Source organism: Rhinopithecus bieti, unplaced genomic scaffold, assembly GCF_001698545.2.
Source record: "Rhinopithecus bieti isolate Rb0 unplaced genomic scaffold, ASM169854v2 scaffold_15776, whole genome shotgun sequence".
Lineage (NCBI taxonomy): Eukaryota > Metazoa > Chordata > Mammalia > Primates > Cercopithecidae > Rhinopithecus > Rhinopithecus bieti.
Genome location: NW_016808836.1, coordinates 1,749,834 through 1,762,495, shown reverse-complemented (window position 1 = coordinate 1,762,495; position 12,662 = coordinate 1,749,834). Strand labels below are relative to the sequence as shown.

Below are 12,662 nucleotides of genomic sequence, written 5' to 3'. Positions count from 1 at the left end.
GGCCCGCTGGCGCCCTGCCACGGCCTTGTGCCACCCGCACAGTACTTCCAGGGCTGCTTGCTGGACGCCTGCCAAGTTCAGGGCCATCCTGGAGGCCTCTGTCCTGCAGTGGCCGCCTACGTGGCAGCTTGTCAGGCCGCTGGGGCCCAGCTCAGCGAGTGGAGGCGGCCAGACTTCTGTCGTGAGTACTGCTCCATGCATGGTCCCCATAGCAGAGTCTCTGCCTGCCCTTCCTTTCCAGGACTGTAAGACAGCAGCCCCTTCCTCCTCCATGGGGCTCAGGGGCCACCTTCCTTCCTCTGAGCTGGGTATCTCCTGTCAGGAAACACCTTGGCACTCACACACTGAAATGCCCCAAGTCAGGTACTGCAGTGAGAGAGAGTCAGTTAGAAACACCTAGTCAGAATCTGGTTGCGGTGGCTCACGCCTGTAATCCCAGCACTTTGGGAGGCCGAGGCAGGCAGATCACCTGAGGTCAGGAAGTCAAGACTAGCCCGGTCGACATGATGATACCCCCGTCCCTACTAAAAATACAAAATTCATCCAGGTGTGGTGGCAGGCACCTGTAATCCCAGCTAATCAGGAGGCTGAGGCTGGAGAATCACTGAAACCCAGGAGGCAGAGGTTACAGTGAGCCGAGATGCAACACTGCACTCCAGCCTGTGCAACAGAGTGAGACATCAGATCAAAAAAAAGAAAAAAGAAAGAAAGAAAAAAAGAAAAGGGACACCTAGTCAGAATCCCGGGGTCCAGGACACCCTTGGGGATTGGTGATCCATGTTCTCAGACATCCAAGGCATGTAGATTGGGATGACTGACCCTGCCTCAGTCACATAGCAGGGTACCCTTGGTTAGGAAGACCTTGTGTTACAGCTGGTCACGGGGCCCTTGTCTTTTGCACACACTGAAATACTCCTAGCCATATAGAATTAGTTGCATGCCTTCCGTGGTATCTGCTCAGATTTTACACTGAGACTAACTGGTTAGATACACTCAGATAGAATCAGGACCCTTACATAGCCCTGGGCAGATCCACACAGATGCATAGTTTGATAGTCCTAGGCGGTTCCCTTCAGGCAGGTCTCCTGGTCACAGGTGTCCTGCCAACTTTACCCAGCCTTACACAGACCATGTCAGAAGGACTCTGGGAGATGCCCAGGTCAGACACCCACAGCTGGGTACCCTCAGGCAGAGTCATACCCTGAGATACATGTGGCCCCATACGCCCAGTCACATTCACACCCTGAGATACGCCCATAGTCGAGTTCTGATCTTGCATAACCCGTAATAGATAATAGTCGGATCCATTCACCCAGCGTAATCCTGCCCGCACAGTGAGACCGCCATCTCTACAAAAAATTAATAATAGTAGCCAGATGTGGTGCGACTTACCCCTGTGAGTCCCAGCCAATCCGGAGGGCTGAGGGCCCAGATGGATCGCCTGACGGTGGAGGTGGAGGTGGAGGCCTGCAGCAAGCTGCTGATTGGGCCTCTGCCACTCCAGCCTGGGTGACGATAGAGCTGAGAGCCAGTTCTCAAAAAAAAATCGGCCAGAAGCCGAGCATTTGATCTTAGAAATAATATTGGTCAGAGAGACCTGGGCATGTCCCCTCCCATTGCAGGTCCCACAGTGAGTCCCCCCGTTAGATGTCCTGGATCACCTGTGCATACCCAGAGACAGCCAGGTTGACCTGAGCAGTTTTCCCACTCAGGGCCTCCCCAGACCCCGACTCGAATGCCTACATGGCTCATGCCCACCTTGTCCCCACAGCCTTCCAGTGCCCTGCCCACAGCCACTACGAGCTCTGCGGTGACTCCTGCCCCGTGAGCTGCCCGAGCCTCTCGGCCCCCGAGGGCTGTGAGTCGGCCTGCCGTGAAGGCTGTGTCTGCGATGCTGGCTTCGTGCTCAGTGGTGACACCTGTGTACCTGTGGGCCAGTGTGGCTGCCTCTATGATGGCCGCTACTACCCGCTGGGTGAGGCCTTCTACCCGGGCCCTGAGTGTGAGCGGCGCTGTGAGTGTGGGCCAGGTGGCCATGTCACCTGCCAGGAAGGCGCGGCCTGTGGGCCCCATGAGGAGTGCCGATTAGAGGATGGTGTCCAGGCCTGTCATGCCACAGGCTGTGGCCGCTGCCTGGCCAATGGGGGCATCCACTACGTCACCCTTGATGGCCGTGTCTTCGACCTGTATGGCTCCTGCTCCTACGTCTTGGCCCAAGTCTGCCAGCCAAAGCCTGGGGATGAGGACTTCTCCATCGTGCTTGAAAAGAACGCAGCTGGAGATCCCCAGCGCCTCCTGGTTACTGTGTCTGGCCAGGTTGTCAGCCTAGCTCAAGGGCAGCAGGTGAGTCCATGGGAGCCTGCCCTGGGGGTCTGAAGGCAACACAGCCCCATCTAGGGGGTTCTGAAGGAGCCATGACCCCACCCTGTAGGTATGAGAGGGACATTCCTCCAACCTGGGAATTCTGAGCCTATCCTGGAAGGTCTGGTGAATGGTCCCACCCAGGGAGATTTTTGTTTTGTTTTGTGACAGGGTCTTGTTCTGTCACCCAGGCTGGAGTGTATTGGCGTGATCACAGCTCACTGCAGGCTCAACTTGCTGGGCTCAAGCGATCCCCCCACCTCAGCCCCCCAGGCCTAGCTAATTTTTTTTGGTAGAGATAAGGTCTTGCTGTGATGGCCAGGCTGGTCTCGAACTCCTGGGCTCAAGTGATCCACCTGTCTTGGCCTCCCAAAGTGTTGGGATTACAGGTGTGAGTCACCACGCCAGGCCTGGGGCCCAAGAAGTTTAAGGGAAACATGACCTGACGTTAATGGGACTGAGGGAGATGCAGCTCTGCCCTGGGAGTGGGACAGGACAGCCTTGCTTGTGGTTCTGTGAGTTCCTGACCTACCTGACCCTTCCACCCAGGTCACCGTGGACGGCGAGGCTGTGGCCCTGCCTGTGGCTGTGGGCCACGTGCGGGTGACCGCCGAAGGCCGAAACATGGTTCTGCAGACGACCAAGGGGCTGCGGCTTCTCTTTGATGGCGATGCCCACGTCCTCATGTCCATCCCCAGCTCCTTCCATGGAAGGCTCTGTGGCCTCTGTGGGAACTTCAATGGCAACTGGAGTGATGACTTTGTCCTGCCCAATGGCTTGGCAGCGTCCAGTGTGGAGACCTTTGGGGCTGCATGGCGGGCGCCCGGCTCCTCCAAGGGCTGTGGCGAAGGCTGCGGGCCCCAAGGCTGCCCCGTGTGCTCGGCAGAGGAGACTGCACCCTATGAGAGCAACAAGGCCTGCGGGCAGCTCCGGAACCCCCAGGGACCCTTCACCACCTGCCAGGCTGTGCTGAGTCCCTCTGAGTACTTCCGCCAATGCGTATACGACCTGTGCGCACAAAAGGGCGACACAGCCTTCCTGTGCCGCAGCCTGGCAGCCTACACAGCGGCCTGTCAGGCAGCCGGCCTGGCCGTGAAGCCCTGGAGGACAGAGAGCTTCTGCCGTGAGTGTCCGTGGGTCCCTCAGAGAACTCTAGACCAGATGTAGGGGCCCCTCCTGGCCCATTCCTTCTATTTGCATGTCGAAGTGGTTTCTCCCCACCCCCTCCCACCCCACGCCCACATACCTCCTTCTCCCATGGCGTAGTCCACTGGCTTCCCTGCTTCCCTGCTTCCCTGCTACCCCTCTGACTGTTCCTTCTCAGCCTCTTGTCCGGGCCCACTCTCCTCAAACCTCAAGTTCACTTCTTCCCTAGTGCTCTATTCTGGACTCTTTCTGCAGTGACCTGAAAGGCATAGTTGGATGGGTTGGGAGATCTATGGCTCACACAGACCCTCCTTCTACCCCCTGACAAGATCATATCCCCTCAGATCCCCCCAAGACAAGGTTGCAGCCTAGTAGACAGCCCCCTAAACTAGGACTGTACCTCTCATTCAAATCCCCAGGGGAGGGACATCACCTGAGACTCTCAGGACAAAGCAATGGCCCCTCTGGCCCCAGGTCAGAGCCAGCTCTCCCCTGGGCAGGACCTATACCCAGGGCCGTCGTCCACACCCGCGGCCTTAGATTTGTTCTCAGTGTTGACTGTGGACCTGGTCTGTCTGTCTCAAGCCCTGAACTCTCTCCTGTCAGTCCAGTGATCCTAATTTCTAACTTCTGGCCTTTAAAACTGTGGGAGAATGAATTTCTCCTGTTTAAGCTACCAAGTCTGAGGTAATTGTGAGGGTGTCCAGGACACCTTCCCCTGGGTGTCCTTAGAGTTCCTCTCACCTGATGTGTTCCCATATAAAATCAGCCTATCACCCCCAGCCTGATGCTCCTTCCCCAATCCTGGTGGGCACTGCAGAACAGCCATACCATCCACCAATTGCTCAGCCAGAGACCAGGGACTTACCACAGATATTTCCCTTGGGTCCGTACAGCCTCTGTCCCAACCCTGACCCCTCTGCCTGTGCCCCCCATCCCAGCCCTGACCCCTTTGCCTGTGCCCCCCCGACCCTGGCCCTGACTCCTCTGCCTGTGCCCCCACCCCGACCCCCACCCTAACCCCTCTGCTTGTGCCCCCCTACCCTGGCCCTCAACCCTCTGTCTGTGCCCTCCCCATCCCGGCCCTGACCCCTTTGCCTGTGCCCCCCCACCCTGGTCCCCACCCCTGTGGCTATGGCCCCAACCCTGGTCCTGATCCCTCTGGCTGTGCCCCCTACCCTGGCCCTCAACCCTCTGTCTGTGCCCTCCCCATCATGGCCCTGACTCTTCTGTCTGTAGCCCCCCACCCTGGCGCTGACCCCTCTGTCTGTGCCCCCCAATGCCTGCCCTGATCCCTCTGCCTGTGCCCCCCCATCCCTGCCCTGACCTCTCTGCCTGTGCCCCCGTATCCCTGCCCTGACCTCTCTGCCTGTGCCTCCCCATCCCTGCCCTGACCCCTCTGTCTATACTCCCTGAGGCAGCGTGTTCACTTTTGGCTGTTCCTGTCTGTCCCACTGAACGTGAGCTCTGTAGGACTGGGGTTGAGGCTTTTCTCAATACTTGTGTCTTCAGTGCTACCTAAAACAGGGCTGGGTGTGCAGTAGGCCCCATTGGTTATCCAGGACCCTTTGGAGGTGTGACGCGGCCCTGCCTCCTCTTTCTGCAGCGCTCCAGTGCCCTGCCCACAGCCACTACTCCATCTGCACACACACCTGCCAGGGCTCCTGTGCAGCTCTCTCTGGCCTCACGGGCTGCACCACCCGCTGTTTTGAGGGCTGTGAGTGTGACGAGCGCTTCCTGCTTTCCCAGGGTGTCTGCATCCCTGTCCAAGATTGTGGCTGCACCCATAATGGCCGATACTTGCCGGTGAGTAGGGGCTTGGGGTGGTCAGAGAGGGTAGAAGAGCTTGAGAGAGACCCAGAGCTTCTGTGCTGACCTCTTCAAGGCTGGGGACAGAGGAGCCACCGCCATCTCCCAGCTGTGTGACAATGCAAGCAACCTCCCCGTATTAGTTTTGTGTAGCTTCTGTAACCAATTACCGCAGACATGGCAGCTTAAACAGGAGAAATTCATTCTCCCACAGTTCCAAAGGCCAAAAGTCAGAAATCAGGATCACCGGACTGACATCAAGGTGTTGGCAAGGTGGCACTCCCTGCAGAGAAATCTAGGGGAGGCCATGCCCAGTGGCTCATACTTGCAGTCCCAGCCCTTTGGGAGGCCAAGGCGGGAGGATCACATGAGCCCAGGAATTCAAAACCAGCTTGGGCAACATAATGAGACCCCATCTCTACAAATTTTTTTTTTAATTAGCTGGGCATGGTGGTGCACACCTATAGTCCCAGCTACTCAAGAGGCTGAGATGGAACAATTGCATGAGCCCAGGAGTTGGAGGCTGCAGTGAGTTATGATCACACTGCTGCACTCCAGCCTGGGTGACAGAGCAAGACCTTATCTCTAAAGAAAAAAGGAAAAGAACCGGGTGTGGTGGCTCACGCCTGTAATCCCAACACTTTGGGAGGCCGAGGCAGGTGGATCACGACGTCAGAAGTTCAAGACCAGCCTGACCAACATGGCGAAACCCTGTCTCTACTAAAAATACAAAAATTAGCTGGGTGTAGTGGTACGTGCCTGTAATCCCAGCTACTCAGGAGGCTGAGGCAGGAGAATCACTTGAACCCGGGAGGCGGAGGTGGCAGTAAGCCGAGATCACGCCACTGCGCTCCAGCCTGGGCAACAGACCGAGACTCCATATCCAAAAAAAAAGAAAAAAGAAATCTAGGGGAAAATCTGTTCCTTGCCTCTTCCAGTTGCTGGTTGCTGCAGGTTTTCCTTGGTTGTGGCCACATCACGCCAACCTCTGCCTCTTCTGAGTGTGTCATAACATCTCCCTCTGCTTCCCTCTTATAAGGATACACGTGATTGCACTTAAGGCTCACTCAGATAATCCAGGAGAAATTTTCCGTCTTAAGATCCTTAATTCAATCACATCTGCAAACACCCTTTTCCCATATAAGGTAACACTTACTCATTACAGGGATTAGGACCTGATATCTTGGGGCAGGGGCATCATTTGGCCCCTCCTTGAACTTCATTTTCTTCACCTGTAAAATGGGACTAATCACCATCTTTGTACCATAGGTGTCTGAGGATCAGGCACGATTATACAGGAAAGATACCCACTGAGCACTGGGCCTTGCCCTGCATGTTCATCACACTCAGTAAAAAGAAAGAGCAGTTTATAGCATGGTGCAGTGGCTCACGCCTGTAATCCGAGCACTTTAGGAGGCCGGGGGGGGGGGGGGGGGGGATAAAAAGGCAGGGGGGTCGGGACCAGCCTGGCCAATATGGTGAAACCCCGTCTCTACTAAAATACAAAATTAGCTGGGCATTGTGGCGGGTGCCTGTAGTCCTAGCTACTTGGGAGGCTGAGGCAGGAGAATCGCTTGAACCCGGGAGGCAGAAGTTGTAGTGAACTGAGATTGTGCCACTTCATTCTAGCATGAGCAACAGACTGAGACTCCATGTCAAAAAGAAAAAAGAGCAAAAAAAAGAAAAAGCAGTTTACAACAGTGCAAATAGGTAGCCCAGCTAATAATTGTTTAATAATATGAATTAAATTGAAGAATTGATTTATTCTTGTTAATGATTTTTTTGAGCTCTTACTATGCACCATGTTTGTTATAGGTATTATTTTTTATTTATTGAGATAGGATCGCACTCTGTCTCCCAAGCAGAAGTGCAGTGGCGTGATCATGGCTCACTACAGCCTCAAACTCCTGGGCTCAAGCGATCTTCCTGCTTCAGCTTCCTGAGTAGCTGGGACCACAGGCTCACACTGCCATGCCTGGCTAACTATCTAATTTTTTTGTAGAGATGGGGTCTCACTATGTTGCCCAGGCTGGTCTCAAACTCCTGGGTTCAAGCGATCCTCCTGCCTTGGCCTCCTAAAGTGCTGGCATTACAGGGATGAGCTATCTCTCCCGGCCATGTTATGGATGTTAATCCGTTTAATAATCACAACAATCCTCTGCAATAGATACTATGGCTATTTTTCCCCATTATACAGATGAAGAAATTGTGACATAGAGAAGTCAGCCCAAGGCTATCCATTAACATGCAGTGCTAACTTGCATTGCTTGCAAATAGAGTCAAATTTTGCTCTTTCCAGTAGACTCTCACTGCCTACTGGAAGCCATCCTTGATCCCCTAGGCTGGGTTAGGTACCTCCTCTGAACCCCTCCGCTCCCTGTGCTTCCCCATTCCTGCTCTGACCCCTCTGCCTATGCCAGAAGTCTTGGATTTGTGAGTCTGGCCTTCATGGTAGAGGTCTGGCCTAGAGATGTGGAAATCATTAGTGTAGAGATGGCATTTATTTTGTTAATTACATTTCTTCATTTCTTACCTGTATCAGTTAGCTTTTGCTGGGTTACAGATCACTCCAAAATGTGGTGGCTTAAAATAATTATTCATTTAGTTTGCAATTTTGTGACTACAGTTTAGGCTGGACTTGGCTGAGCGGTTCTTCTGCTATGCTCTGGGGTTGCTCATGTATAATATCTGTAGTCACCTGGTGGGTCAGCTGAAGGCTGCCTGGTCTAGGGTGGCCTGAGCTGGAAGAGTTATCTATGTTCCATGGGGTCACTCATCTTCTAGGGAGCTAGCCCAGGCTTGTTCTCATGGTGGCTGGGCAGGATTCTGTGTATGAGAGAGAGAGAGAGAGAGAGAGAGAGAGAAAAGAGAAGCTGTAAGTTCTCTTGAGGTCTAGGCTTAAACCTGTCACAATATTGCTTCTTCTGTGTTTCATTCACCTAAATATAGTCTTATGGCCAACCCAGATTCATAGGGAGGGGGAAATAAACTCTATTTCTTAATGGGAGTCTGTAAAGTGACTCTGCACGGATGCAGAGGGTTCAAGGAGTGTGGCCATTTTTGTGATCCATCCCACCACCATAACCTGGCCCCTTTCTGTGCACAGGTGAACTCCTCCCTGCTGACCTCAGACTGTAGCAAGCGCTGTTCCTGTTCCTCAAGCTCCAGCCTAACGTGCCAGGCAGCTGGCTGCCCATCAGGCCGCGTATGTGAGGTCAAGGCTGAAGCCCGGGACTGCTGGGCCGCCCATGGTCTCTGTGTCCTGTCTGTGGGTGCCAACCTCACCACCTTTGATGGGGCCCGTGGTGCCACCACCTCTCCTGGTGTCTATGAGCTCTCTTACCGCTGTCCAGGACTACAGAAGACCATCCCCTGGTACCGTGTAGTTGCTGAAGTCCAGACCTGCCATGGCAAAATGAAGGCTCTGGGCCAGATCCACATCTTCTTCGAGGATGGGATGGTGACGGTGACCCCAAACAAGGGTGTGTGGGTAAGTTTGTGAGTAGGGGGTGGGGAATGTCTCCCCTGGGCTTTTGCTCTTCCGATTACAGTGTCCCCACATTCCTGGCTTCCTTTCTGTCTTGCGATCTGTTTTCTTTATCCAGGTCTCTGCGGTTTAGTCTCTGGATTTGTATTTATCTCAATATTTCAAGCTTGGTCCCTCTGTTCTGGCTGAGTTCTAGAGGAGCAAAAACATACTCGAGTAACTTAATAGTTTTGACACTAGTATGACTCGAGACTCTATGGGTTGCAAGTGACTTAAAACCAAATTCAAACTGCCTTAAGCAAAATTGAATTTATTAGTCCATGTAGCTAGAAAATCCAAGGATAGAGCCTCAGGAATGGCTAACTCTAGGTGCCCTGGCAATATTATCAGAAATTTGTACTTCCATCTTTGAGACTTGCTATTTGCCAAATCAGCTTTATTCTCAAACAGGCTTTCCACTTGTAGGGGTAAAGACAACCCCCTCAGCTGCCCAGGCCTATGCCCTGCCAGCTTAACTACCTTAACAGAAAATGGTTCAATAAAATATCCCAGGATTATATCTCACTGGGCCAGTTTGGGTCACATGCCCACCCCGGAGCCAATCACTGTGACTTTAGGGAGGAAGTTCTGTGATTCGTCAAGGCTAGGGGGGGTCACATAATGTGTCAGGGTTTCCCATAACCACCCCCAGGTTCAGTGATTCAGTAGGACTCACAGGACTCAGCATATAGTTGTACTTAGGGCTAAGACTTGTCATAGGGAAAAGATACGAAGTGAAACCAACACAGGGAAAAGGTGCATCACACAAAGTCCAGGGGAAATCAGGTGCAAGCTTCCGAGAGTCCTGTCTCGGTAGAATCACACAGGATGTGCTTCATTCCTCCAGCAACAAAATTGTGATGAAACGTGAAATGTCGTCTACCAGGGAAGTTCATTAGAGTCTCAGTGCCTGGGGTTTTGGTATCTACCTACCAAAATTTCAGACTCCTAGAAGGAAACTCCCAGAAGATGCTCAGCATCTTTGTTCATCACTGGACTATAAGCCGCAGGTAGGCAGGGATCCTGTCCATCTTGGTCACCAGTTCGTTCGCAGTACCCAGATCAGGGCGTGGCACCTAGAGGGTACTCAGGAAAAGGTTGGTTTTGTGAATAAACTCAGCCCTGCTCCTTTTGTGCCAGGCCATGTGCTGGGTAACAGAGATGACGTGGACTCAGTCGTTATACTTGCAAAGTTCGCACCCTATTGAGACTTTCCATCCACTAGTCTTCATCTATCCTTCACTATGCCCATCCTCCCTTTTCCCCTCCTTCCTTCCAGCATCTATTCTACCCCTCTTTCTCTTTTTCCCATTTCCTTCCTTCTTGTCTTCTTCCGTTCCTTCTTTCTTCCATCCACCCACCCGTCCGTTCTTCCATCCACCCACCCGTCCATCCATCCATCCATCCACCCACAAATCCACCCATCCACCCATCCATTCATCCATCCATCCATCCATCCATCCATCCATTCATCCACCCACCCACTCATCTGTCTTTTCAGATCTATCTACCCATCTCTTCAGTCATCTGGCAGAGGAAAACTCAGATACAAAAGCATTTAGAGGGCTGGGCATGGTGGCTCATGCCTGTAATCCCAGCACTTTGGGAGGCCAAGGTAGGCAGCCGATCACTTGAAGTCAGGAGTTAGAGACCAGCCTGGCCAACATGGCAAAACCCAGTCACTACTAAAAATACAAAAATTAGCCGAGCATGGTGGCAAATGCCTGTAGTCCCAGCTGAGGCAGGAGGATTGCTTGAACCCGGGAGGCGGAGGTTGCAGTGGATCAAGATCGCGCTATTGCACTCTAGCCTGGGCGACAGAGCAAGACTCTATCTCAAAAACAACAACAACAACAAAACAAAAAACAAACAAACAATAAAAGGATTTACAAAAAAAAAAGAGAGAAAGAGAGAAGTCTTTCAAGGAAGTTTCTCTAGAGAATCTAACTTTAGAAGGGCTAATTCACCAACTAACATAGACAACAGTTAAAGGAAAAAATTCACAAAGTTACTGGATCTGCAGCCTATGATGAAGAAAAGGTAATTTTCTCACATGATTATTATATCTGCTAAAGTCATTACTTATCTTCAGACATCAGCATTGCAAAACCAAAGGATAACGTTGTTTTGGTTAGGGAACCAATAACTTACAGAATGTGCTCAAAGTTTGTTTTATTTTGCAAACTAGAACCAGGCTGAGGTAGGCAGATCACCTGAATCCAGGAGCTCAAAACCAACCTAGACAACATAGTGAGACCCCATCTTTACAAAAAAATACAAAAATTAGCCGGGTGTGGTGGCGCACACCTGTAGTCCTGTAGTCTCAGCTACTTGGAAGGCTGAGGTGGGAGGATTGATTGAGCCTAGGAGGTCAGGGCTGCAGTGAGCTGTGATTGCACCACTGCACTCCAGCTAGGATGACAAAGCAAAACCCTATCTTAAAAAAAAAAAAGAAAGAAAGAAAGGAAAAGGAAACTAGAACCATAAGGATGACCCTGGGGTTTGTCTGTTTGTTTGCTTATCTGTCTGGTACAAAGTGCTTCCCCCACCGACTTTGGGGTGTTGTGTAGATCCACAGGTCCATCTCTCCATCCCTCCACTCTCCATCCTTCTATCCGTCTATCCAGATCTCCAGCTATCTTCTCATGTATCCATTGCTCCAAATAGTGCAAACATCCAGGTCTTCATCTCTTTCAGCACCCGCCTCTGATTTAGTTCCATGAACTTATCTTGCTTGGGGTCTCTATCCTGGTAACACCTAGCTATTCTATGGCTGTGGCCTCACCTCTGTGTTTGCTGGGCACCCCCCACCAGGTGAATGGTCTCCGAGTGGATCTCCCAGCTGAGAAGTTAGCATCTGTGTCCGTGAGTCGTACACCTGATGGCTCCCTGCTAGTCCGCCAGAAGGCAGGGGTCCAGGTGTGGCTTGGAGCCAATGGGAAGCTGGCTGTGATGGTCAGCGATGACCATGCTGGGAAACTGTGTGGGGCCTGTGGAAACTTTGACGGAGACCAGACCAATGATTGGCATGACTCCGAGAAGTCAGTGATGGAGAAATGGAGAGCACAGGACTTCTCCCCATGGTGAGGGATGTAGTATGGAAACCAGACTTCTTGGGGCAAAGGCACCTGGATCCTCATGGGATGAGGGCAGTCAGGGTGGGTGTTTAGTCTTCAAGCAGAGGTGCTAAGTGTCTGTCTCTTGCAGTTATGGCTGATCAGTTGTCCACCGGGAATGAAGACTTCCTGAAGAAGACCTGATCCTCCTGGAGGTTGCAGTGGCTGAAGGATGCATCACGTGCTCCTACCCTGCTCTACCACTTTTCTGGGTCGCAGAGGCCAAATGTGAGAGCATTGAATAAATTTCTTAAGCTAAGCTGCATGTCACTGTGTCTGTCTCATGCCTTCTCATCCCTGACTTTCCTCCTGCACAGCAGGTATCAGGTGCCTGGGGAATCTGGCACATGGTGAATGTTTATTGGGGGCTGGGAGGATGGATGGATGATTGCATGGGTAGATGAAGAGATGGATGGGGGAATTGAGAAAATGGTGTGTGGGGAACTAGGAAGATGAGGCAACAATAGGTGATTAGAAGAATGGATGGATGAGAAGATAAATGGCCAGGCGCAGTGGCTCATGCTTGTAATCCCAGCACTTTGGGAGGCTGGGGCAGGAGGTTTGCTTGAGCCTAGGGGTTTGAGACCAGCCTGGGCAACATAGTGAGACCCCATCTCTACAAAAAATATAAAAATTAGCTGGGCATGGTGGCACGTGCCTGTATTCCCAGCTACTCGGGAGGCTGAGGTGGGAGGATCACTGGA

The 12,662-nt window shown here is 52.3% G+C and overlaps 1 protein-coding gene across 1 annotated transcript in view; it reads left to right on the top strand.

Annotated features, from left to right (window-relative positions):
* FCGBP (Fc gamma binding protein) overlaps positions 1 to 12,223 on the top strand; it is a 73,948-nt gene extending 61,725 nt beyond the window's left edge. The window contains 7 exon segments of the mRNA XM_017887358.1: positions 1 to 181; positions 1,772 to 2,343; positions 2,911 to 3,484; positions 5,114 to 5,313; positions 8,423 to 8,806; positions 11,657 to 11,925; positions 12,050 to 12,223. Of these exon segments, the coding sequence (XP_017742847.1) occupies positions 1 to 181; positions 1,772 to 2,343; positions 2,911 to 3,484; positions 5,114 to 5,313; positions 8,423 to 8,806; positions 11,657 to 11,925; positions 12,050 to 12,059 (2,190 nt within the window). The 3' untranslated portion in view covers positions 12,060 to 12,223.
* Positions 12,224 to 12,662: the final 439 nt, after the last annotated feature.